Raw genomic sequence first — 24,390 nt, 5'->3', positions numbered from 1 at the left:
AAATTCAGCAACAAAGAGAGAGTAAATATACATCATAAAAGTGAGGATTTTGAGTAATTTCAAGTGACGAGTATTAATCGAGGTCGGGTAATGTGCATTGCGATTGTAGTATTGTCTTGCGGTGGAATTGGCTTGGATTCAAAGTGAATATTGAAGATATTGCTGCTCTATCAAGAATAAGGTATGAATTTCTCCTTATTAATATTAATTTCGGTTTATTTACGGAGATAAAGTTATGAAATGATCGTATAATGAACTGTTGATGGAGAAATTGAATAAACATCGTGTGGGATGTTATGGAGCATCTTGGTGTTAATATTATTGTTGTTGATGTTGGTATTGTTGTTATTGTTGTTGGTTATTGGATGGTGATTTCGGGCTAAGCATATAAACAGGGGAGATGCTGCCCGAATTTCGGCAGATCCTAAATGGATTTAAATTAAGGGTTTAAGACGAGCATATGACGATGAGCCTAACAATAGTATGAATGGTCGTATATGTAGAATTACGAGGCTACGAATGATCTTAAGTGAATTGCAAGACCGAAAGTAAGTTGGAAGTCGAGAAATTATCTTCCAGGTATGTTAAGGCTAGTCCCTTTCTTCTAAAGGCATGAATCATTTCTTATGAATCCAATTAGTACATAAACACGAGCGTTCCATAACAAATTCCATTTCATTCTTATGCTTTGTATTTGAAATCTTAAGGTTTTGTCGTTTGATTGGTTTTAAGACATTATTTCACTCATCGTCATCGATTAATCCTTTGGACTCGATATGAATTCCATAAACTAGTCGGGGGTTAACGACCTTATGTCACCCCGAAAGGCCAAGAATCCGATCCTTGATTTCTCATTCAAAATCAGCCTCAGAATATTGCTGCGGAAGGAAAAACAGAGTTCTGCGCAGAAAGCCTCAGGACATTGCGCTTTCCTTCCGCATCGCGGAAGAAAAGCGGAAGCCCTCAGAACCTTGTGCTTTCCTTCCGCATCGAGGAAGGAAAGCGGAACTCTGCACAGTCCTTTGTTTTCAGTTCAGCCCAATAATAGTCTCATGATCCCTTTATGTGAATCCATAAATGTTTTCCAAAAAAAAAATATTTTTATTCCCAAAAACTAGAAATTCATGATTCATAGAGTTTATGATTCAAAGGCATGACTTCTTTCTTGATAATTCATAAATATTTTCCAAAATGTCCCTATTTTCTGAGTCAAAGATTTATGATTCTATAAGCTTTTATGACAACCACAACGGACCTGTTTTTACAATATGAATGACGATGTTAAAGATGAGAATGTTTCTATGATGAACATGACAATAATGATCTTAATTCTAGAAATTCCAAAGCTTATGATTTTAATGCTATTATGAGATTATTGAGCTTATTTCATGATTGCCTCGATTTTATTCATTGTTGTTGATCTCACCTTATAATAATTGTTCCTTCAAGGTGGGATAAACGATAATGATTGATCCATAATATAATCGGAGGCTACCGACCTTACATCACTCCGATATAGTTGTGGCTTTGATTGGGCTCTCATGCATGCTTTATATATATATGTATGTATTTTCTCACACCGCGCCGCGCTATAGTCGGCCGGGCATGGCACGTAGATGTGCACACCACTGCAGTGGGCATGTTATGATATGGCCCCGGATGCGGGAGGCCCGGACGCGGGCTAATGTTGATAACACCGAGCCTTAATGGCCGGGCATGATACTATATAACACCGAGCCTTAATTGCCGGGCATGATACTACATATATGACACCGAGCCTTAATGGCTGGGCATGGTACTATGTATATGTATAGAAATAGTTTTTTTTTTAAAGGCTAAGCATGCATGACATCCGCCTTATGAGGCATCCAGATGAACAGGTTATCTCTCTTATTCCATGTTACCTTTCATATCTATATTATGTTGTTATCCATGCCTTACATACTCAGTACATTATTCGTACGGACGTCCCTTCTTGTGGACGCTGCGTTTCATGCCATGCAGGTGCATATAGATGAGTAGAGGATATTAGCGAGATGTTCCAATGGATTGGCGAGCTCCATTTCCTTCCTGAGTGTTGCCGAGTCGAGTATCTATGTTATGGTATCCCGATTTATGTTAGAGACTTTACGGACGCAGTCACGTATATAACATGTCAGTCTTGTAAGCGGCTCTGTAAGCCGATGTATCATTATGCATTATGTTACAAATTTCATATGTTTACAGATTTTACTTGATTTGAGAAAGACGAAAAACATGTTTTTTTTAAAAGCTTACATTATGCACTCATTTCATGATTTAAGAGACCAGTATGATGATGAGTATCACGAGAATCAGCGAGTTCGCTCGGCCCTAAGTAAAGGTCGGGTGCCCATCATGCCCTATCAAAAGTTGGGGTGTGACACCAACCATCTCCAAACTCACGGAAAAAAAAAGCGGACCCCATATTAACAAAATCAAGCAATATTAAAAAAAAAACAATGTAAAAAAAAAAGTGCATCTCATATTAAAAAAATCAAACAATATTCATGTAATTTCCAAAGTATCTCATTAAATCAATAATGATGGATTCATTGCCACATGCGTATCAACCCATTAGTGGGAGCAAATGAAATTATTGTACAACAACATACTTAAAATACTTATATATTAAAATAAGATAGAATTTAATTACTTTTTCATTTTTTTCCTTACTCTAATAAATGTGAAAAGAGATTAATGTCATAAAAGAAAAAATAATATTAAATGGAGATCAAATAATTAATAAGGTAAATTAGTGAAATTATAATTCTAATTGACGTTTCCTCAAAAAACCGTGCAAAAGACAACATGACAAGTAAAATGAGTTAAACCAAAAATATTTACTAAAAATTAAAAAATAGAAGCTCTTCATTTAAATAGAAAATCAAATTTCTACTTTGTTTCATTTTAAACATGTAAAATTAATATAATAATTTGAATTAGAATTATCCAAATCAAAATTTGATAAAAAATAATAGGTATTGTTTAGGCCCAATCTACATACATTAACAATAGAATATTTTACACCTTTAAATTAATCGAATCAAAATTTAAAGTATCAACTGATGCTTAAATATTGCTATTGTTTTATCTCAAAGAGAGAAAAATAGTTTCCTTTTAAATAAGTCTTCTCTTTTAAAAAGTATTAATAAATTTTTGCTAACTTTCTATTCGTAGCAAACACTAATATAATAAAGTTTTGGATACGGAGCACAAACTACAATGTTATATTAATCATGTTTTGAACATAATATATGTATTACTTTACTACTATATAGAAGAGCCGGTTTATAGAGGCAAGATCGTCGTCCGTGTTCGGTCGCACTTTTTTATTTAAGGGCAAAAAAAATCCTTTGTGGTCCCATCCACTTTTTTATTTAAGGGCAAAAAAAATTACATTTTATACTTTATATTACCAACTCTTCTAAAAAGTAGATAGAAATACTTTATTATATTTCTATTTTTCTCCTATATAGAAGCATCGGTTTACCAATGCTTTGTCATCAATCACTCTTTAAAAAAAAAAAAAATGGGAAAAAAGTGGACCCCACCCTCTTCAAACTCATAAAAAAAAAGTGGACCCCACCTTCTCCAAACTCATGAAAAAAAAAAGTGGACTCCATATTTAAAAAAAGAGAAAAGACATGTTTTAACCCCTGAACTTGGCACGAAAACTCACTTTAGCAACTAAACTTAACTTCTATTTATTTACCCCCCTTAACAACTTACGTTTCAATTGTTTTCCACCCCAAATGCTTTGGCAAAAAAAAAAAAAATAAAATTAAGAGAGTGAAAAATAAAAAAAGTGGACCCGCTCATATATATATTATTATAAATTAAAAAATAAAATAAAAGTTATACAATTAAAAAATAAAATAAACATTATACAATTAAAAATAAAAATTATCACCATCTTCTTCACAATCCCCCTCCCACTCCACAACCCCACCCACCATCTTCTTCCCCGCCATAGCCCCCCCCCCCCACGACCCCGCCCCCGCTATTTTTCTTCCCATAATCCCCCCCCCCCCCCCCCCCAAAACACACACACAAAATCTTTCTTTCTTTTCATTTTCACCATTTTTTGATTTTTTTTTGATTTTGATTTTAATTTTCTTTCAAAAATAAAGTTATGGAAGAAATGAGTTTGCTAATAATGGTGGTGGAAGAAATGGGTTTGCTAGAAATGGTGGTGGTTGCGGATGTGGGTATTTTAATTTTCTTTCAAAAATAAAGTTATGGAAGAAATGAGTTTGCTAATAATGGTGGTGGAAGAAATGGGTTTGCTAGAAATGGTGGTGGTTGCGGATGTGGGTATTTTGATTTTCTTTCAAAAATAAAGTTATGAAAGAAATGGGTTTGCTAATAATGGTGGTAGAAGAAATGAGTTTGCTAGAAATGGTGGTGGTTGTAGATGTGGGTATTTTGATTTTCTTTCAAAAATAAAGTTATGGAAGAAATGAGTTTGCTAATAATGGTGGTAGAAGAAATGGGTTTGCTAGAAATGGTAGTGGTTGTGGATGTGGGTTAAAGATGGTGGTGGTGATTTTTTTTTTCTTTTAAGGAATTTGATGAAATTTGGTGGGGAGATGATGGTGTTGGTGGTGGGTGTGGGTTAAAGATGATGGTGATGAATTTTTTTTTTAAGAGCGATTCGTTCAATTTTTTTGCGGCGGCGGCGGCGGCGGCCTCCCACGGTGGCGGCGGCGGCGGCAAACAATACTGGCGGTAGTTGTGGCATGGTGGTTGATAAAAGTAGGGTGAGGATGAGGAGAAAGAAGAAGAAAGAGAAAGAAAAATAATAATAAAAGGAAAAACAAAAAATGATGTGTTGGTAATTTTGACATGGCAATGATGTGGCAACGCCGTGGCAATGATGTGGCATTGACGTGGCAATGACGTGGCGCGAGTGTAATACACCTCCCATTGTGAGAGTGGTATTATTTTTTTAGGGTGGCAAACAATTGAAACGTAAGTTGTTAAGGGGGGTAAATAAATAGAAGTTAAGTTTAGTTGATAAAGTGAGTTTTCGTGCCAAGTTCAGGGGTTAAAACATGTCTTTTCCCTTAAAAAAAAAAAAAAAAAAGCAATGTCAAAAAAAAAAAAAAAAAAAACGTGCACCCCTTATATTAAAAAATCAAACAATATTCATGTAATTCCCAAAGTATCCCCATCAAGTCAATAATAGTAGATTTATTGCCACATGCGTATTAACCCATTAGTGGGAGCAAATAAAATTATTGCACAGCAAAAAACATGGACCTCATATTATTACTTTTCTTCAAAATATTTAATTGCTGTATTTGCTATTCCGCCATGTCATTTATTTGTTATGTTTACTAAAATAAATATACTTAAAATATTTATATTTTAAAATAAGATACAATTTAATTACTTTTTTATTTTTATTCTTACATTTACTTTTTTATTTTTATTCTTACTCTAATAAATGTGAAAAGAGATTAATATCAAATGAAGATCAAATAATGAATAAGGTAAATTAGTCAAATTATAATTCTAATTCACGTTTCCTTAAAAAACCCTGCAAAAGACAACATGACAAGTAAAATTAGCTAAACTGAGAATATTTACCAAAAATTAAAAAATAGCATTTCTTCGTTTAAATAGAAAATCAATTTCTACTTTGTTTCGTTTTAAACATGTAAAATTAATTTAATAATTTGAATTAGAATTATCCAAATCAAAATTTGATAAAAAATAATAAGTATTTTACACCTTTAAATTAATTGAATTAAAATTGAAAGTATCAACTGATGCTTAAATATTGCTATTGTTTTATCTCAAAGAGAGGAAAATAGTTTTCTTTTAAAAAGTATTAATAAATTTTCGTAGCAAACATGAATATAATAAAGTTTTAGATACGAAGCACAAACTACAATGTTATATTAATCGTATTTTGAACATAGTGTGTGTACATATATATATATATATATATATATATATATATATATATATTATCACTATCTAAACACAACTACATATACATAGATACACTATAATCCAAAGTGTTGGGCCCGTGCGCAGCATGGGCATAGGCCATCTAGTATACAATATAAGCTTTGACGATGAAAATTCCAATAAACCCCTTCCGGTACTCTGACTCCGCCCTTAGCAATGCACATAATCCCTAGTCCCTAAATTGTTTGGAAGCAATTTAGGTAAGTAAATGTTTATTGACTTAGTAAAGTGATATATTTTTTTCATGTCAACTCCTAGTCCTCATTGCCAAGAAATTATTACTCTCTTTGGGTCTTACTTTGCTCTTTAATTTATTTATAAAAGAATATTTTTTCTATATTTAGTAAGATTTTGATTTTAGTATTATTATTTTATGCTAAATGATACTTCCTTGTAAGAACAATATGAAAACCACAAGATTCATGAATGGTATTTTTTGTTCGGCCAAAAGTCCTCAAAATAGGCAAAGGTCTTGTGATCAAATCTCAGCGCCCCCTATTATTATGGTTACTCACATGCTTTCCGTTATTTTCAGCTATCAATGTGAAGATTTTCTCACACATCGTTCAACCTCCTTATACATGTAAGAAATATTTACGTTATTACACTAATATGTTAGTAATTTATGTATAATTATCTTATAAATGATCTGACTATGTAAAGTTCTTTTTTTACACCTTCTACACATAAAACTAAAAACTTCCAAAAAAGACTGGGTGTAAGATGCCAATGAAATGAAACCAATATAGAAAAAACAATTCCCTTATATTATGGCAGAATGCAGGGAGAAATTTGCTTGCATGGATGGGAACAAGACAAAAGAGAGCAAAGTTGTGTTGGATAATTTAGCATATGTGGTTCATAATTTGGTGTTTTCTTCTTTGGTCTTTGTCAGAAGGCAATTTGATTCAATTGCAACAGCTCTTTTGGCAACAAAAATAATATAGTTGGCAAAAGTTAATATTTGACAACAATTTAGTTTTATTGTTGGCATATATGATGAATCTTTTAAAAATGAACTTTTTTTATTGCCAAAAATTTAATTTTGTTGCCATATAGTATTGATTATTGTTGCAAAAAATATTTTTTGCAACTAAAAAAAAGTTGTTGCACGTCGTTGCAATAACAGCCGTTAGGAAAAGTTTATGCAACAACAGAAAAAATATTGTTACCAAAAATACTTTTTGCAACAATAACCTATATGGCAACAACAAAAAAAATTGTTGCCAAATGTCTTCTTTCTTGTAGTGCTTTTATTTTTTTACAAAATGCACATATTGACATGATCGAGACAGAACATGATGTGCCATATGCCCATATATCTATATTGACGGCTGCAGGGTGCATTGTCATATATACTTTCTTTTCACTATAAGAAAGTATAGAAATCGCAACAAAAAATTTTATATTTGACAACAACTTAATTTTATTATTGGCAAATGATTTTTTTTGTTGCTATAGTATTGATTATCGTTGCAAAAAGTACTTTTGACAACAAAAAGAAAAATTGTTGCACGTTGTTGCAATAACAGCTGTTGGGAAAAGTTCATGCAACAAATTTTTTTTTTTTTTTTTTTTTTTGCCAAAAGTACTTTTTGCAACAATAATCAATCTATGGCAACAAAAAAAAATTTGTTGCCAGATATATTTTTTCTTGTAGTGTTTTCTTGGTTGAGAAAGTTGATTTTCACATACATACTAGTGGTTGGGAAAGACTCACAGATTTCTTGTGGAAGGGGAGTGTCATAGAATAAATTGTCTCCAAATTAAATTGATTGATGCTATGATAGCGGTGGACAGAGGCGGATCCAGAATTTGAAGCTTGTGGGTTCCCAGCTTAAGAATGTCCGTTCTTTGGGGTTCTCGCCTCAAATTTCTTATATATTTGAAGGGTTTCACATTATAAATACAAGGTTTGGATAAAAATTGTGGGTTCCTGTGAACCCACACCGAATGGTGTGGATCCGCCCCTGGTGGTGGAGGCAAAAATATCACTAAAAATTGGGAGAAAAAAATCGGACTAGCTTGTGCGCAAGACTAAGTATACGAGGTATATGTTACCTCCCACCAATACATATATTGGATAACTCTATCGGCTTAGAGATGGCTCAATAATTTATATATGCATATGCAAATGGTATTTCGAGCTAGGAACGAGAATGAAGAAATTAACAGTATTTGTTTATCTAATTTTGAGTTGTTATGTCTAATCGGTACGCTCAAGATCTTTAGTTTTTCCTTATTCGGAAAAATGGGATCACTTCTACTTCTTATGGATTCATCGAGAATGAATTTTGATCTAGTTCATTGCCTTTTAAAACGGAAGGGACTTTGGTGTGATTTTCACGGACAGAAAAAGCTTAAAGTCCATTTAATAGTAATCGAGTGATATTGCTTCTTCGATTCGAATCAGGAAATATCTTAGATGTTTAAAAATGAGTTCTCGCCTATAAAGATAGTCCAACTTTTTGACGAAGAAAATACAGTTGAATCCCTTTGATAAATGTGGCTTCGCCACTAGGAAGAAGGCTTAGCTCATGCATTGAAGCAAAACCGACTAATTAGCATGAGCTAAGTCTGATTGGACTCTTTGATGGTTGTTTTCGCTATTTTAAGGTTTTCCTATTTTGGTTTAGAGGTATAATCGTTCAAATAATATGTTTGTATATAATATTGTCTAAATTTTGAGTTGTTTTGAAATGACAAAAGTTTTGATTAGCAGTTAAAAAATGACTATAAACTCATTTCTCACTCAAAACATTCAACACTTAAATTCATTATATCGTTTTTAAAAAATCATGAGTTTAGAATTCAATATCCATAGAGATTTTATTTATTCACATAACAATATCTATATTCCGTGTCAAATATATTTAGTAGGCATTTGGTCATAGATTCCAAATATTTTTTCACTTTATTTGAAATTTATGAAGTTGGAGCTAAAGATGAAGTTGTGTTTGGTTATATAATTTTGCAAAGAATATTTAAATTAATATTTATGCTTGAATGTACTTTTTAAATTTGAAATACAATTTACTTCGAGTTGGATTTAAAATTTTTATAGCCAAATTTGATTTTCGAATAATGTGAAAAATTATTTTCGGACAAAAAAGTGAATAGCTTTTTATGGTCAAGCGGGTCCTTATTCCGTTGAATCGTAGCGTAGAGCTACATCCACCATTTCACTATTGCCAAAAAAAAAAAAAAAAAAAAAGACAGACAGACAGAGATAGAAACATATATACGCGTAATCTGTAAAAATTTATCCGCACTTGAAGTTAATACCAAACTAGTATTTTCTTTGTTCTAATTTATGTGATACAATTTTAATTTAGAGAATCAATTTTTTTTATTTTGACCGTGAATTCTAACATATAATCTTTAAGTTTTTTGTAAAATAATTTATATACTTAGAAACTACATAAAAAAGTATTATAATTTACAATAATTAACAATTTAAAGGGCATATATGAATAAATCACGGTAAATTTTTTTCTTATTTGGCTCTTGAAAAATGAAAAGTATCACATAAATTGAGACGGAGAAGAGTAATAGATTGTGTTTGCATTATAAATTTTAATACTTAACCATGGTTAAATCACATAGTTTTAGCAACTCTACATAATTTGTTATAAACAAAAAAATTTACTGGACCGGCGGTTTAACAATAAGTTACTGAACCGCAAAATCGATTAACCGAAGGAATTGGGGAAAATAATTTGCCCCAATTTGCATTCTTGTCATAATTGCAAACCCTAGCAATCTTACAATTTCTCAATCATTTCGGGTCACCCGTTTTCCTTTCAATAGGCCAGGTTACTTTCTACTCTCTATTTCCTACTTTATATATTCTGTTTGTTCTTTTTTGCAGTAAAAACTGATAATTTGCAGTAATTCTTGATTTTTACCCCCATTTTGATTCTCTTAGTTTCAGTAGTTACTGTTTGTTTGACCAATTGAAAAATGATAAGGTAAAAAAAGGGGTTCTTTTTTTTTTTTTTTTTTGTGTGTGTGTGTGTTTTTTTTTTCAACACTATATACAGTACAGTAGAAACTGATAATTTGCAGTAATTCTTGATTTTTACCCCCATTTTGATTCTCTTTGTTTCAGTAGTTACTGTTTGTTTGAGCAATTTTTTTTTTTTTTTTTTTTGTGTGTGTGTGTGTGTTTTTTTTTTTTTTTTTTTTGCAACCCTATATGGTGTACAGTAGAAACTGATAATTTAGGATACATTCTTGAGTTTTTACCCCACTTTGATTCTTTCAATTTCAGTAGTTACCGTTTGTTTGAGCTAATGAAAAATGATATGGTAAAAAAGGGGTTCTTTTTGCAACTCTATATAGTGTATAGTAGAAACTGAAGAATTTTGCAGTAATTCTTGAGTTTTTACCCCACTTTGATTCTCTTAGTTTCAGTAGTTACTGTTAATAAAAAATGATATGGTAAAAAAAGGGGTTCTTTTTTTTTTTTTTTTTATTCTTTTTGCAAATCCTATATAGTGTATAGTAGAAGCTAAGAATTTCTGCCCAACTTTGATTCTCTTAGTTTCAGTAGTTACTGTTAATTTGAGCAAATGAAAATTAATGGTAAAAAAAGGGGTTCTTTTGCAGAAATTCTTGATTTTTTACCCCACTTTGATTCTCTTAGTTTCAGTAGTTACTGTTTGTTTGAGCAAATGAAAAATGATATGGTAAAAAAAGGGGTTCTTTTGCAGAAATTCTTGATTTTTTACCCCACTTTGATTCTCTTAGTTTCAGTAGTTACTGTTTGTTTGAGCAAATGAAAAATGATATGGTAAAAAAAAGGGGTTCTTTTCTTTGATTCTCTTAGTTTCAGTAGTTTCTGTTTGTTTGAGCAAATCAAAAATGATATTGTGAAAAAAGGGGTTCTTTTCTTTGACTCTCTTAGTTTCAGTAGTTTCTGTTTGTTTGAGCAAATCAAAAATGATATTGTGAAAAAAGGGGTTCTTTTCTTTGACTCTCTTAGTTTCAGTAGTTACTGTTTGTTTGAGCAAATCAAAAATGATATTGTGAAAAAAGGGGTTCTTTTCTTTGATTCTCTTAGTTTCAGTAGTTACTGTTTGTTTGAGCAAATGAAAAATGATATGGTAAAAAAAAAGGGGTTCTTTTCTTTGATTCTCTTAGTTTCAGTAGTTACTGTTTGTTTGAGCTAATGAAAAATGATATGGTTAAAAAAAAAAAAAAATCTTTCCTTTTTTCCTTTTGAATTGAGGTGTTTCAGCTGCTTTATTGTTTAGTATGTTAATTTGGCTTATATAGAATATTAAACTTTTGGTTTGAAATGGTAAAGTTTAAAGCTTTAAGCTAGGAGCTTGTTGAATTTGAATTCTCTTTGTTTGTGAAAATTTATAGAAATGGATGGTGTCAAACGATTTGGAACATCTCAATTAGGAAGTTTGTCACTTAAATTGGATAGATGGAGTATTATATTCCACAGTAATCGTCGCACCAACGAAACATGCACGTTTCTTCAAAACTTGCATGTTTCTTCATTATATATTAAGCTGAAGCAAGAAGCAATATACAATTGAAATAACTAAACCATCGTATATGACTTTGTGGGGATTAACGATTGAAAAGTAGCCTACTTGGGAACTGATTTTTCAATTTTTTTAATCTTTAGTCTTTTTACACACTGAAAAGATAGTATAGCCACTTTCTTTGCCACTTCAACGTCAAGGGGGTAATGGATATCAAATAGCCAATTTCATGGAGGTAATTAAGACTACTAATAGTTTAGGGGAATTTCAATAAAACACGTCAAATTTAGGGGGCAGGGCCACGATGATATGTGTTTGCATAGCACTTAACTATGATTATTAACATGCATTAATATCTCATTAACTCACTTTAAGTATAAAGACCAGCTGCAAATAAGCAGTAGTAGTAATCGCATTATAATTTTCATCCTTCTCATAATTGCAAACCCTAGTAATCTTTCAATTCTCACTCATTCCCCCATTGCGGCCATGTTTATCTTCTACTCTCTGTCTTCTCTGTTCTATTTGCAACCCTAGAGTGTATAGTAAAAGTAAGAATTAAGAATTTTGCAGTAATTCTTGAGTTCACCCCCACTTTGATTCTCTTAGTTTCAGTAGTTACTGTCTGTTTGAGCAAATGAAAAATGATATGGTAAGAAAAGGATTTTTTTTTCTTCTTTTCTTGTTGAATTGAGAAGCTTCAGCTGTTTTATTATGTTCGGCATCATAGATCTGTTTGCTCAGTGAATACACCCTCCATCTCGTTTATGAGATAGTGTTTGACTGCCAATGAAAGTTTACTACTCTCTCGTTTCAATTTGTTTGTCTGGTTTTTACTTGACAAGGATTTTAAGAAAGTAAAGAAGACTTTTGAATCTCGTGGTCTTAAATTAAAGATTAGTAGAGTGTACTAAAATTCCCTTTAATCTTGTGGGTCTTAAACATGTCATGTGGAAAGTTGAAATTAAGGAGTTGCCAAAAGAGGAAAAATGTTCTTTTTAAAACAGACTAAAAAGGAAAGTAAGACAAACAAATTGAAACAGAGGGAGTGTTATAATTTGACTTATATGAAATATTAAAGAATGAATTGAAAATCAAGTTCAAAGCTTTAAGCTAGTAGCTTGTTGAATTTGAATTTTCTTAATTTTGTTAAAATTGTATCGAAATGGAATGGTGGTTAAACATTTTGGAACAACTTAGAAAGGAAGAGACTTAAATTGGATGGATGGAGTATTATATATGTTCAACAATTTATAGTTCCACAATAAGCGATTCACCCACCTTGGGAAGCACAAGCGTGTCTTCCAACTTATGAAAATTTGGTGCAAACAATTTCTGAGGGCCATCGGACTGGGGAAACCCTGAATTACCCGTGGTGCACTTGCGGGAAACTCCTTGCCGAGGGCCTGTGCACCCCCGGGTTTAGTCGGGGCTCAAAGAGACTCGGACACCCGGTGCTTAATCAAAAAAAAAAAAAAAAAAAAAATTTGATCTTTTGGAACTCTTTGTTTCTTGTTAGAGAATACTCATCCACAAGTAGATTAATAATAAAGTACGCTAGATTAATGACACAGCTTCTTGCAGAAATGCAAGGTAAGACTGCGTACAATAGACCTTTGTGGTCTGGCCCGCTCTCCATGGAGAGCAACAAAAGGGGCCATGAGAACTACATTTTGGTCTGATACCAAAACCATTTGCATCATTACCATAACCAAACTTGAAGCTATAGTTACGGATTAACTTGACGCTGCAGTAGTTACGGATCTGGCTAGGTTATGTAGGCACTCGTCCCTTCTCTGGGATATCAATTTGAATGGCGGGCTCGAATTTATTTATGGCAAAAAGAAAATAATGTTCGAATTTGACAATCGTCCTTCCCCAGGCCCCGCGCATAGCGGGAGCTTAGTGCACCGGGCTGCCCTTCTACGCTAGATTGATGACAAATCATGCCCATTTTGATATGGAGCTGCATAATGATAAAGTTTAAAGCTTTAAGCTAGTAGCTTGTCGAATTTGAAATCTCTTAATTTGTGAAAATTGTATAGAAATGGAATGCTGGTCAAACATCTTGGAACATCTCAAAAAGGAATTTTTCACTTAAATTGGATAGATGGAGTATTATATATGTTCAACAATTTACGATTCCACTTAATCGACGAACCAACTAAGGAAACATGCAAGTTTCTTTCAACTTATGAAAACATTTGATATTTTCGGCACAAGTCACACTGTCACAGTTAGCTGGAAGATTATAGCAGGACAAATTTTAACTATTTTCTTAATCTTCGTAATAATGAAAATACTTGGGCTAAAAATTTGAACGGTGGCAAGGGAGAACATAAAGAAATAAAAAAACAACAAAGAGCTGCATCTATTTATGTATCACAATTGTGCATTTAGCTATAGCAGTTATAAAATTTCCATCTTTGTGATTCTTTTTTTTAAAACTTTTTTGGTTTTGCGATGAGATTTTCTTGTATGTGTGTTTTTATACCCTTTTTTTTTTGGCCATGATGTTAGTTCAGATAACATTTTCCTTTTCACTTATTGTTTCTACCATTATATATCCTGTTTTTGCATCAAGCCAGAAGTGACCTTATTGAAAACAAATTACACATTTATTTCGTTTTAGTATATTAGTCTAGAATGTTCTGTTAGAGTTTAATGATTTCTAGGAAGGACTGGTAGAAGTGTATATTCTGGTAAGTTCTATAACAAGATCCGCTTTACAAGGCCCTGTACTTTAGTGCTTACTCCCTGGGTATCTGGTGATTGGTTCTTCATCTAAACATTTTTCTATTCGTAAGTGTATGAGGGTAGATTAATGAAACTGAGTAGAGGGACTTTTGCCCTACTTAAGCGTTTAGACAAATCCTTATTCTCGCTACTTATGTAAGAAGCCAGATTGGATGGGAGAAATTTATACTGAGGCAATAGACAACCTAAAATGTTCCATGAATCAGTTGAAACCAAGTAAACTCCTATTCTAGCAAGCCACTGTATTTTAATGTCATTGCTGGCAACCCCCGCCCCCCGCCCACAAGCCCACCTCTCTAAACAATTCGAGAACAGTTTACTTCCGTACAAGTAATGACACTAACATTTTTTTTTCCTATCCTTCTGCACTTCTTGTTCCTTTTTAGCTTGTAACTAGTAGCCATTCGTTTCTTATAACACATGCATGAAGTTAGCATAATTTCCTTTGATGCTGCATACTGATGCAAAGCTTATTTGGTTAATTTCCCTAAGAATATTTTCTTTTAGTTAAATAAGGAAATTATTGCATGGTCCTAGAAGTATTGTTTCTTGCTAATTGAATCATTCATATATTCGTTATATGAACTATTTTACATGTTGAATGGATTAACTTGAAGTTGTGAATTTTGGAAGTCTTTTGTCTTCTTTCATATGTGTATGAGCTTATGTCTTAGCTCTCCCTCCCCCCCTTCTACCACGCTCAACTCACTCTCCCTCTCTCTCTCTCTTATTATGTGTTTCCTTTCTAAGGTTGTTTCATTGATTTTTTTTTTTTTTTTTTTTTTTTTGCCTTTTCTAGTATTCCACCCGGTGTTCTAAAGATGCTACAGAATGTTCAGCACCAACTTTTGCAATCGCCAGCCCGGCTGGGCCTGCCAACTCCCAATTCACCGTCTCTTCAGAACCCAAGCCCTCCTCCTAAGTTCTCTTCGCAAGTGTCACAACCTCATCCACCAAATCAACAGGCAAATATATTAACCACCACTACTACCTCATCGACCCTCCTTCCTCTTCTCCCACCTCTCTCCCGAGCTCAATCTCTTCTCATTCAAATGGCATCTCTTGCTTCAAAACTCTTTGAAGTCTCACCTAACCGGGCCCATTGGCTCAGTGCTTTTCGAGGATCTCTTCCTTCATTTCTGCCCTCTACGCCGCCGGTTCCACGAGATTCCTCCCCTTCATCGTCAAAAGAAATACTCTCCGTGTTTACTTCTCTTCAGACACAGTTGTTTGAAGCAGTTGCAGAACTGCAAGAAATTCTTGATCTTCAAGATGAGAAGCAAAAAGTCATCCGCGAAATTAGGTCAAAAGATTCTTCGATCCTTGCTTTTGCCAACAAACTCAAAGAAGCTGAGCGTGTTCTTGACATGCTTGTTGATGATTACTCTGATTATCGTCGTCCCAAACGGGCCAAGTTGGAAAATGATACCGAAGAATCTTCAGTAACAACTGTGGCAACTCAGTTGAAATTATCTGACATATTGTCATATGCTCATAGGATAAGCTACACTACTTTTGCACCACCTGAATTTGGTTCGGGACAGGCGCCTCTTCGGGGAGCACTCCCTCCGGCCCCACAGGATGAGCAAATGCGTGCTTCTCAATTATATAACTTTGCTGATCTTGATGTTGGCTTACCTAAAACAGATGAAGCCAAGAAGATTGTTGAGCCACTCATTGAGCCTCTGGCAGAAACTAACCCACTTGCTAATCTTCCAAATATTGTAGTGCCATCTGGATGGAAACCTGGTATGCCCGTCGAGTTGCCCACTGACCTTCCACTTCCTCCACCTGGGTGGAAGCCTGGCGATCCAATTGCACTTCCTCCTATGGATTCTCTTTCACTTCCACCAAAGGTCGAGGAAGCACAAGCACGACCAGTACCTCCCGCAGGACTACCAAGAATGCCAGAACCAATACAAGTTCGGCATGTGCAGCTTGATATTGAGGATGATAGTAGCGAGTATAGTTCTGATGATGCCAGCTCTGATAGTGAAGATTGATCTGGTTAGCTAATGAGTAGCTAATACAGGTTCGACATGTGCAGCTTGATACCGAGGATTATAGTAGCAGTTATAGTACAAATGAGGCCAGCTCTGGTAGTGAAGATTGAAATGTTTAGCTTTTACCTTTTGTTTTGATTTCCTCCAATATCACCTCTAGGAAGTTCTAGATTCTCATGTTTTTGGCATGATGCATTAGCAACATGAAGCTCACTGTGCTGAAAGTTTTGAAGTTCTGTATCTGATGGCTTGACATAACTGTTTGATATGTATATCTTTTGTTGATGTTGTAGCCATGGTTTCTGGTTATGCTATTGGTGGTGCTATTGAACTATGTAACAGGTAACTGTCACTCGTGTATAATTATTTTTGTTATCCATACTGATTTCTAAAAAATTCATTTTGTTATCAACGAGAATCTTTAGTGTTTCTGTAGCTTTCTATAGTTCTTATTTCATCGATGATAAAAACATATGTTGTTATTTTTAGACAAGATACTGACTACACACTCAAAAACTTCTCAAAAGCCTATACTGATGTGAAGATATCATTTAGTGTGTTTTGTTTTTGGGATTTGAACCTTGGTCTTTCATGATTTCCTTAGATGCTAGTACTTACCCTGTATTTGTCATTGCATTGAATTTGTTTAGTGAATCATTAGTTTGGATGTATTATTTGTCTATAAGCTGCAGCAATTGGAAATCCATTTTCATTATTCCCTCTGTCTCAATTTATGTGGGTTTACTTGATACAAAGTTTAAGAAACAAATGAAAACTTTTGAAATGTATGGTCTAAAACAAACTTAGACATTTATATGGCTATAAAGCATTTCATTAAGGGTAAATGAGAACTTTTAAAGTTAAGTTATTTTTTATTATATTGAGGGTGACATTGTTTTTGGGACATAAAGCAGGACGGAGGGATTATTTCTTTATACGGTGATTAAGAATGTAATATAACTGTCCTTTCTAAGTTGTAGTTCATCTTCAATATTCACATGCTTCTGTCGAAAAAAGTGGATCTGAAATCTCGTTAATATATTACTCCCTCCGTTCACTTTTACTTGTCCACTATATTAAAAATAAATTTTCAATTTTACTTGTCCACTTTAGCATATCAAGGAAAGACAAAAAAAATTTCTCTTATTTTACCCTTAACATTAATTACTTATTTCCAAATCATTCTCCAAGTTCAATGAGACTATACGACAATTAATATGGGTATTATAGTAAAATACATACTTCATTTATTAATTCTTAAGAGGCGTGCAAAGTCAAAAGTGGGCAAGTAAAAGTGAACGGATGGAGTATTTTAATGGGGGTAACATGTCTAAGTCAATTTATATGAATTAAGTATTATTGAAAACAAGTCTTCTTTAAAAAAGGGATATAGAATTCTAATTATTAATTGTAACACCAATATATGCTAGATTTCTATAAATTAGTGCCCATTGAAAAGGAATAAGATGCTCAAACAAAAACTTCCATTAAAGCTTAGAACAATACATGCTTTAAAGATTTAGGCTTGTTAAAAATATTTAGCAAAACCATGATATTCAAATGAAATTAACGTGACTAATTACCTTCTATTCAATTTCTATAGGACAAAAAAAGATGATATATAATAAAATCATTTAGAAATATGAGTTTGGGGGGGGGGGGAGGGCGCTAGGGGTCGCAAGGGAGTCGTTGAATAATTTCACTCCATATACAAAATGGCAATTATGTTGAATTTTCTTACTTCTTCGTGTGATTCTGCTTTATATTGTAAATTGTCTTAGTGAAAATTGTGGCTCCGCCAATTGAGTGTTACCCTTATATATACAAAATAACCATTAATATGCACAATTTACATTTCCTGTTGCAATACTAATGAGAAATATTTCTAAAAAGTTTATCTGAATTGTTAATTATAAAACCTCGTGCCTAACTGAAGTCCTAACATGCAAGATTGCAAAATAAGTATTTGAAGTTCCTCTAATAAAATGAACTATCTGGAGTTTAGTATATAATTTCTAGAGGTCAACAACAAAATACTATGATTCTATGAATGTAATTCATCTAACATGCTTCTATCGAATAAAGTGGATCTGGAGTCGGGTTAATGTATTATTTTTAATGGTAACATGTCTAAGTCAATTTAAATGAATTCATTATTACTGGAAATAAGTCTTTTTTTTTTTTTTTTTAAAGTTGGGGAGATAGAACTCAAATGATTAGTTGTAACACTAATAAGATGTCTATAAATTGTGCCCTTTGAAAAGGAAGAAAATGCTCGAACAAAAATATTTCCATAAAGCTTGAAGTGCATTTGTAGAATGGCATTCCTTAACCGTGGTTTTGTTTGTGCTATTCTTCTCATGACAATCACTGGTTAGTATCTATCTCACTTTATATTTGATTTTAATCATACATCACTATATTAGTCATGATTATCTCCATAATTACAAATGTGATTGTGTATAATATTTCATATAGGGCTGAGCATAAATACCGAAAATCGAAAAATCGAACCAAACCGAACCGAAACTTCAACAAACTGAACTGAACTAGTTTGGTTCGGTGTTTGGTGTCCACTATAAAAAAACCGAAACCGAAATAGCCGAACCGAAGTGGATAAAACCGAACCGAAAAACCGAACGCGCACCGAAATTTAATACATTACCCAAAAAAAATTAAAATAGTCCAGGCCCATTGAGTTTAAAGCAAAAAAAACCCAATTGTAATAAGTCCTTTTTTGCATTTGTATCCCTAATTTTCCACTTCAATTGAGAAAATTAAATATCCTTAACAAAGAAAGGTAACTAGGATGTGTCTTTAGGATTAATGTATGTCCTTTATGTGTTTTCTTAATTATTCTTACTAGACATGTATATAACACCTAGTAATCCTATATCATGATTATAGTTTTATATTCTTGTGTATCCCGTTTGTTTGATTTTGATTTCAATTTATCGAGTTTTATGTTTTATTGCTTTTGAGAATATGAATTAGTGTTAATGGAATCGCTTCTAATATTATATCAAAAAAACCGAATTGAAAAAACCGAAAACCGAACCGAACCGAACTTTAAAAAACCGAAACCGAAAGAACTGAACTAGTTTGGTTCGGTGTTCGGTGTCCACCTTCAAAAAAATCGAACCCGAAATAGCCAAACCGAAGTTTGATAAAACCGAACCGAAAAACCGAACGGCCACCCCTAATTTCATATGTATGTTCAAATATGCGTTTTGCATGTTATATATGGGAATATAATAATCTTGATTTTGATAATTATATTTGTGATATCTTTCAGTGAATTTGACGTGTTTCTCTACAACTCAAGTTATGGCTGTACGAGAGATTGACCATGATCTCTCTGGACTCCAGAGAAGACTACTCCCACAACTAAATGATATTTTTGGAATAACTTGTGCGAGTCCTTGTGCTACTGATAATGATTGCAGTGGTTGTTTGATTTGCTGTAGCTGTACTCATGTCAACGAACTTGGTATTCAAACATGTGGAACTTAATGGAATAGTGTTGTGAACTACTGCAAATCCATGTTATGAATTTATCATATTTCCATGTAAATCGTTGTTACTTTTGTTGTTTCATCGTATTTCATATTTTGTATTATGAATGTATTGTGATTTCTTGCATTTTCCTCCTGTTTCGTTGTCTTTTATATTTTGTATGAAATAAAGAAAGTCACGTGATGACATTCTATTTGGATAATAATACACTAGACACCATGACTGGTCGAGCTAGTTTGTACGTACACGCATGATCATCATAAATTTTCTAAGTTCCTCTACAAATTTATTGCATATGAAATCTATTCTATATTTTTCTCTATTGACTTTATTTAAAATCTTTTACATTCAGTTTTCTCTTACGCAGTGTGGGTGTAGAGTTAAAGGAATAGATTGGCTCGGACTTTGTATATATATGTGTTACAAATTTACTAAATAAAGATAAATAATTGATTCAAACTCAATAAATAAAGTAAGTTACGATAAAATAATGAACTCAACCTCATAAACTTCAGAAGTTCGAATTTATTTCTGCTCATATGCAATACTACTTTAACAATATATTAACGGAATTTGTATTTGGTGAATGTGGTCTGGCGAAATCTTTCTAAAAGACAATAGTGAACAATCACAAGAAGCAAAACTCAAATAGTACAAGTTTTACAGAATGATGAAAATATATAAATCCTATTTCTTAGTTACCTAATACTTGGATTCAAACTTATCATATATTTACTGAGGTGAAAAATTAAATATTAGGTATGCGTGCGGATCTCGACTTTGTTGGGCTAAACGGCCCAAATATTTAAATTAAAGATATATAGTTTTTTTAAATCTTATAGTTTTTAAATTTGTCATTAAAAGTATCTAACACCTTATAAGTAGATTTTTTTTTCTTTTTAGCTACCAATGTGGTACTTTGTTCACATGTAAATAAGATACAAGCTAAAAAGGCAAGTTGTGTATTTTTGCTCTATGTCTACTGGGAAAAAATATTTACACCATGTAGCCCATAGTTTGAGTTTTTTACCCGGTTTAGTCTATATTTGTGTATAAACATCTTTTATATACTATTATAACCTTTATACAAGGTTGATATATTATGCATAATGTTTTCCCCAAGTATAATGTTGTATAACATTGTATATTGAGCCACATAGCGTAATATTTTATGTTGGGCTGTATATTTGTAAAAATTTCCCAAAAAACCCTCTCCAGTGCATATGTACCTGGTCTTGCTGTCGTGCTATAACATTACAAGAAGACATTTGCCAACAAAATTTTTGTTGCCATAGTATTGACTAGTGTTGCAAAAAGCTAATTACTTTTGGCAACAACATTTTTTGTTGTTGCATAAACTTTTTCCCATCAGGTGTTATTGCAACGACATGCAACAATTTTTTTGTTGTTGCCAAAAGTATTTTTTACAGCAAATCAGCAATAGTCAATATATGGCAACAAAATTAAATTGTTTGACAACAAAAAAAAGTTCATTTTTTAAAGTTTCATCATATATGCATGCCAGCAATAAAACTAAGTTGTTCCCAAAAATTAAATTTTGCCAACAATATTATTTTCGTTGCCAAAGAGTTGTTGCTATTTCTATACTTTCTTGTAGTGTGAGTATGATTAATTTAAAATTTAAAAAGTGAATCGCATGATTACGCATCTCTATGGAATCAAACTCCAATGGCTCATATGTAAAATTTCAACACAATATTCGTAAGAGTTGCATCAAATAACCAATTTTCACCATGTTATTTAAGTTATATTTAATTTCTTGAAATATTTTACTTGTAGCCAATATTGGAAAATTTCAGACAAAAGCATGTATTGAACCAATAAATGGATCAGTTGGTTCGGATTTTTCAAATACCAAACCAAACCAATTGTAGACAAATCGATAAACCAAACCAAACCAACAAAAGTCGGGTTTTTCACTCTCGTTTTTCTGTTTTTTCGGGTTTTTTTTTTTGGTTCAATACGAAGCATCTTATAATAGCATTTGCTTGACCAAAAATAAGCATCTTACCCTTCTATTTCTAATTATGTAAAATGAAAAATGTGTGGTGAATTCATTGACTCATTAAATAAAAAATTCATAACAATTGAATCAAATAGGTATAAAACATGCATGTGATGTATAACTATAACAATCAAACAGAATGTAGTAACAAACAACTTCAATATTGTTCCGTAAAATGAGTACTTTTAGTTAGCTTTTAAAAATTTAATTAAAAAGCTTGTCTCTAAATGAACAAAAAGATTATAACTCAAACTTAGCATTAAGAATTAATTATACACCACAAATACTTACAAGGAGGATTATACAAGAGGTGTTTAAGATGTTTTTTTTATTGTCAACACTCACAAAAAAATTGGAAAGCTGATTTTCTACCCTTAGTCTACCATTTATTGTTTGAGTTGTTTTGATGTGATAAAGGCTAGTTTTGATCATTGCTAGGTCAGTTTCCATATTAGTGTTTTGACATTGGACAAATGTAATTATTTGTAATGAAAAGTCTCTTTTAATTGCCAAAAAAGAATTAATTATACAATCGGATGTGGTACCAATGTCTTAAACGGATTGCATCACTTCGAATGTATGCTAATCAATGCTTAAAAGTGATAAAGTTATACACGTATTTATAAATTATATATGTATAAAAATATTTATAAATTGTATATATTTAATTGGATCGGTTTCTCTCGGTTGACTTTTTTTAGTTAAAACCAAACCAAACCTATTATGATCGGGTTTTTTATCCAACACCAAACCAAACCAAACAAACCACTACTTTTTTTTTTTCCGGTTTATTACGGTTTGGCTAGGTATTTGTCGGTTTTCATTGTAATCTAGCATGTATTATTATTTTCTTTTTCTCCTCCTCCTGCTTAGTTAGTGTTGAAAAAAGTTTGTAAGCAATAACCAAGACCTATTGCCTATTGGCATATGCTTTCTGAATTGCTAGGACGAATTGGTTGAATATGTATACTAATGTATACATGCATGATGACAAAGTGAGTCTTAGGCACATAAATCTTTTTCAATTTAAACTTGTGCATTATCCAATTATATTGTGGTCTTAAAGCTACATGCTATTTGACTTAAATGTTACAGTGGAACTTAACAATTAAGTAAGAGGTATATGAATTGGGGTCTAAAGTTAGGCTCGATAGTTCTGTGTACGGTGAAAACCGGATATAGCGTAAACCGGTGAAGTGATGACCGGACGGGGAGAAGTGAGGAACGCGCCTGATGACATTCGAGCTGAACCGGAGTAGCGCTTGTACCGGAGCTGAGCCGGAGGAGCGCTTATGCCAGAGCTGAGCAAGGGCGTCTTTCGGTCCCGTATGGCCGTTGGGCCGGTATAATCGTTGGCCCGGGTGGTCGTTGGTCCGGTATAGCCGTTGCATGTGAGCTGCGCGTCAGTGCAGTGTCCGTCACGGCGCCCACCAACCACGCGTGTGTCGACGGCGCCGTCACCAAATCCCACCAAATCCGTTCGTAGCCGTCCTTGTTATTATTATTTTTATTCATTTCACATTGTATGAAGCCCATGGAGGCCGCACTATAAATAGGGACACCCCCTCCTTTGAGGGGTTGGCTCCTTTACATTTCAAGAACATTTGTAAGAAAAGAATCTCATATACTTGCTCTCCCTTTCATTTACTCGCCAAGGCCGTTTTCCTTTCAAGGATTATTGCTAATCGTATAATACAAAGTTGCTCATAAAGATCTACATCTTTGGCCGCTCCATGGGAGAGCCTCCTAATCTCTATTTCCTTTAACTTACATACGTCAAGAACAAAGCACATATCCTATACCCACTTACAAATTCAATTGATTACCCAATTTCGGGGTAAACAGTTTGGCGCCCACCGTGGGGCTAGGATAATAGTTCTTAGTCTTGATTCTTATCAAACTCATTTAAACCGTGACCCCTCGTTCGCCTCGTCAAAAAACGAATCTATGGCTGACGTCGGGCAATCCGGTCACGTTAACAACACCGAAATTGTAGCAGAAAATGAGGGCAGCGAGCACCGGGGGCTGCCGAACCCTGCCGACCCGAACCCCGTTGACTCGAGGGAGGGGCTCGACCGGCAAAACACCGTGGATCAGAGAATGCCGCCCTTCCGGCCACGGATCCCCTAAGAACTCATAACTCCGTTACAATCGTCTCGACCCAAGGCCGGAAGGAACCGAGTCACCGAATGACGGCATTAATTTGCGTCTCGATTTTCGAAATGTCAGAACAAAGAACAAGAATTGCCGAGCAAGGAATGGCGATTGCCCTTGCTACAAGGCGGACGAGGGGAAGTTGGGCCGAAAAGGCAAAGGGTATAGTGGAAAGCGAAGAAACGAACAATGGGTGGTCGAGAGCGACGGTTCGGGGCCGGTTCTTCCACCGAGGTCCTAAAAATGCTTGAGACTTTGGCAAAACGGGTGGATTCGACCGAGAAGAAGGTTGAGACGATAACTCTCGGGTGGATCGATACCGGGGCTCCGCCTTTGCCGAAGGGGCCGACCCGAAAAGATACATCCAAAGGCCTTTTCCACCGAGCGCACCGAAACCGATCCCGAAAAGGTTCGAATGCCCGACATCCAGAAA

General features: G+C 33.7%; 1 protein-coding gene across 1 annotated transcript; it reads left to right on the top strand.

Annotated features, from left to right (window-relative positions):
- Positions 1 to 9,639: 9,639 nt before the first annotated feature.
- On the top strand, positions 9,640 to 16,595 carry LOC132060400 (mediator of RNA polymerase II transcription subunit 4-like). Its single transcript, XM_059453444.1, has 2 exons — positions 9,640 to 9,815; positions 15,058 to 16,595. The coding sequence occupies exon 2, from the start codon at positions 15,080 to 15,082 to the stop codon at positions 16,259 to 16,261; it is 1,182 nt and encodes a 393-aa protein (XP_059309427.1). The 5' UTR covers positions 9,640 to 9,815; positions 15,058 to 15,079; the 3' UTR covers positions 16,262 to 16,595.
- The last annotated feature ends 7,795 nt before the right edge of the window (positions 16,596 to 24,390 follow it).

The sequence above is a fragment of the Lycium ferocissimum genome, chromosome 6, assembly GCF_029784015.1.
Source record: "Lycium ferocissimum isolate CSIRO_LF1 chromosome 6, AGI_CSIRO_Lferr_CH_V1, whole genome shotgun sequence".
Lineage (NCBI taxonomy): Eukaryota > Viridiplantae > Streptophyta > Magnoliopsida > Solanales > Solanaceae > Lycium > Lycium ferocissimum.
The sequence above is the reverse complement of the archived record's forward strand: the minus strand, read 5'-3'. Positions and strand labels throughout refer to the sequence as shown.

Bases quoted from the DNA above. Each gene is read 5' to 3' on its own strand.
- LOC132060400 (XM_059453444.1), top strand. From the start codon at position 15,080: ATGCTACAGAATGTTCAGCACCAACTTTTGCAATCGCCAGCCCGGCTG.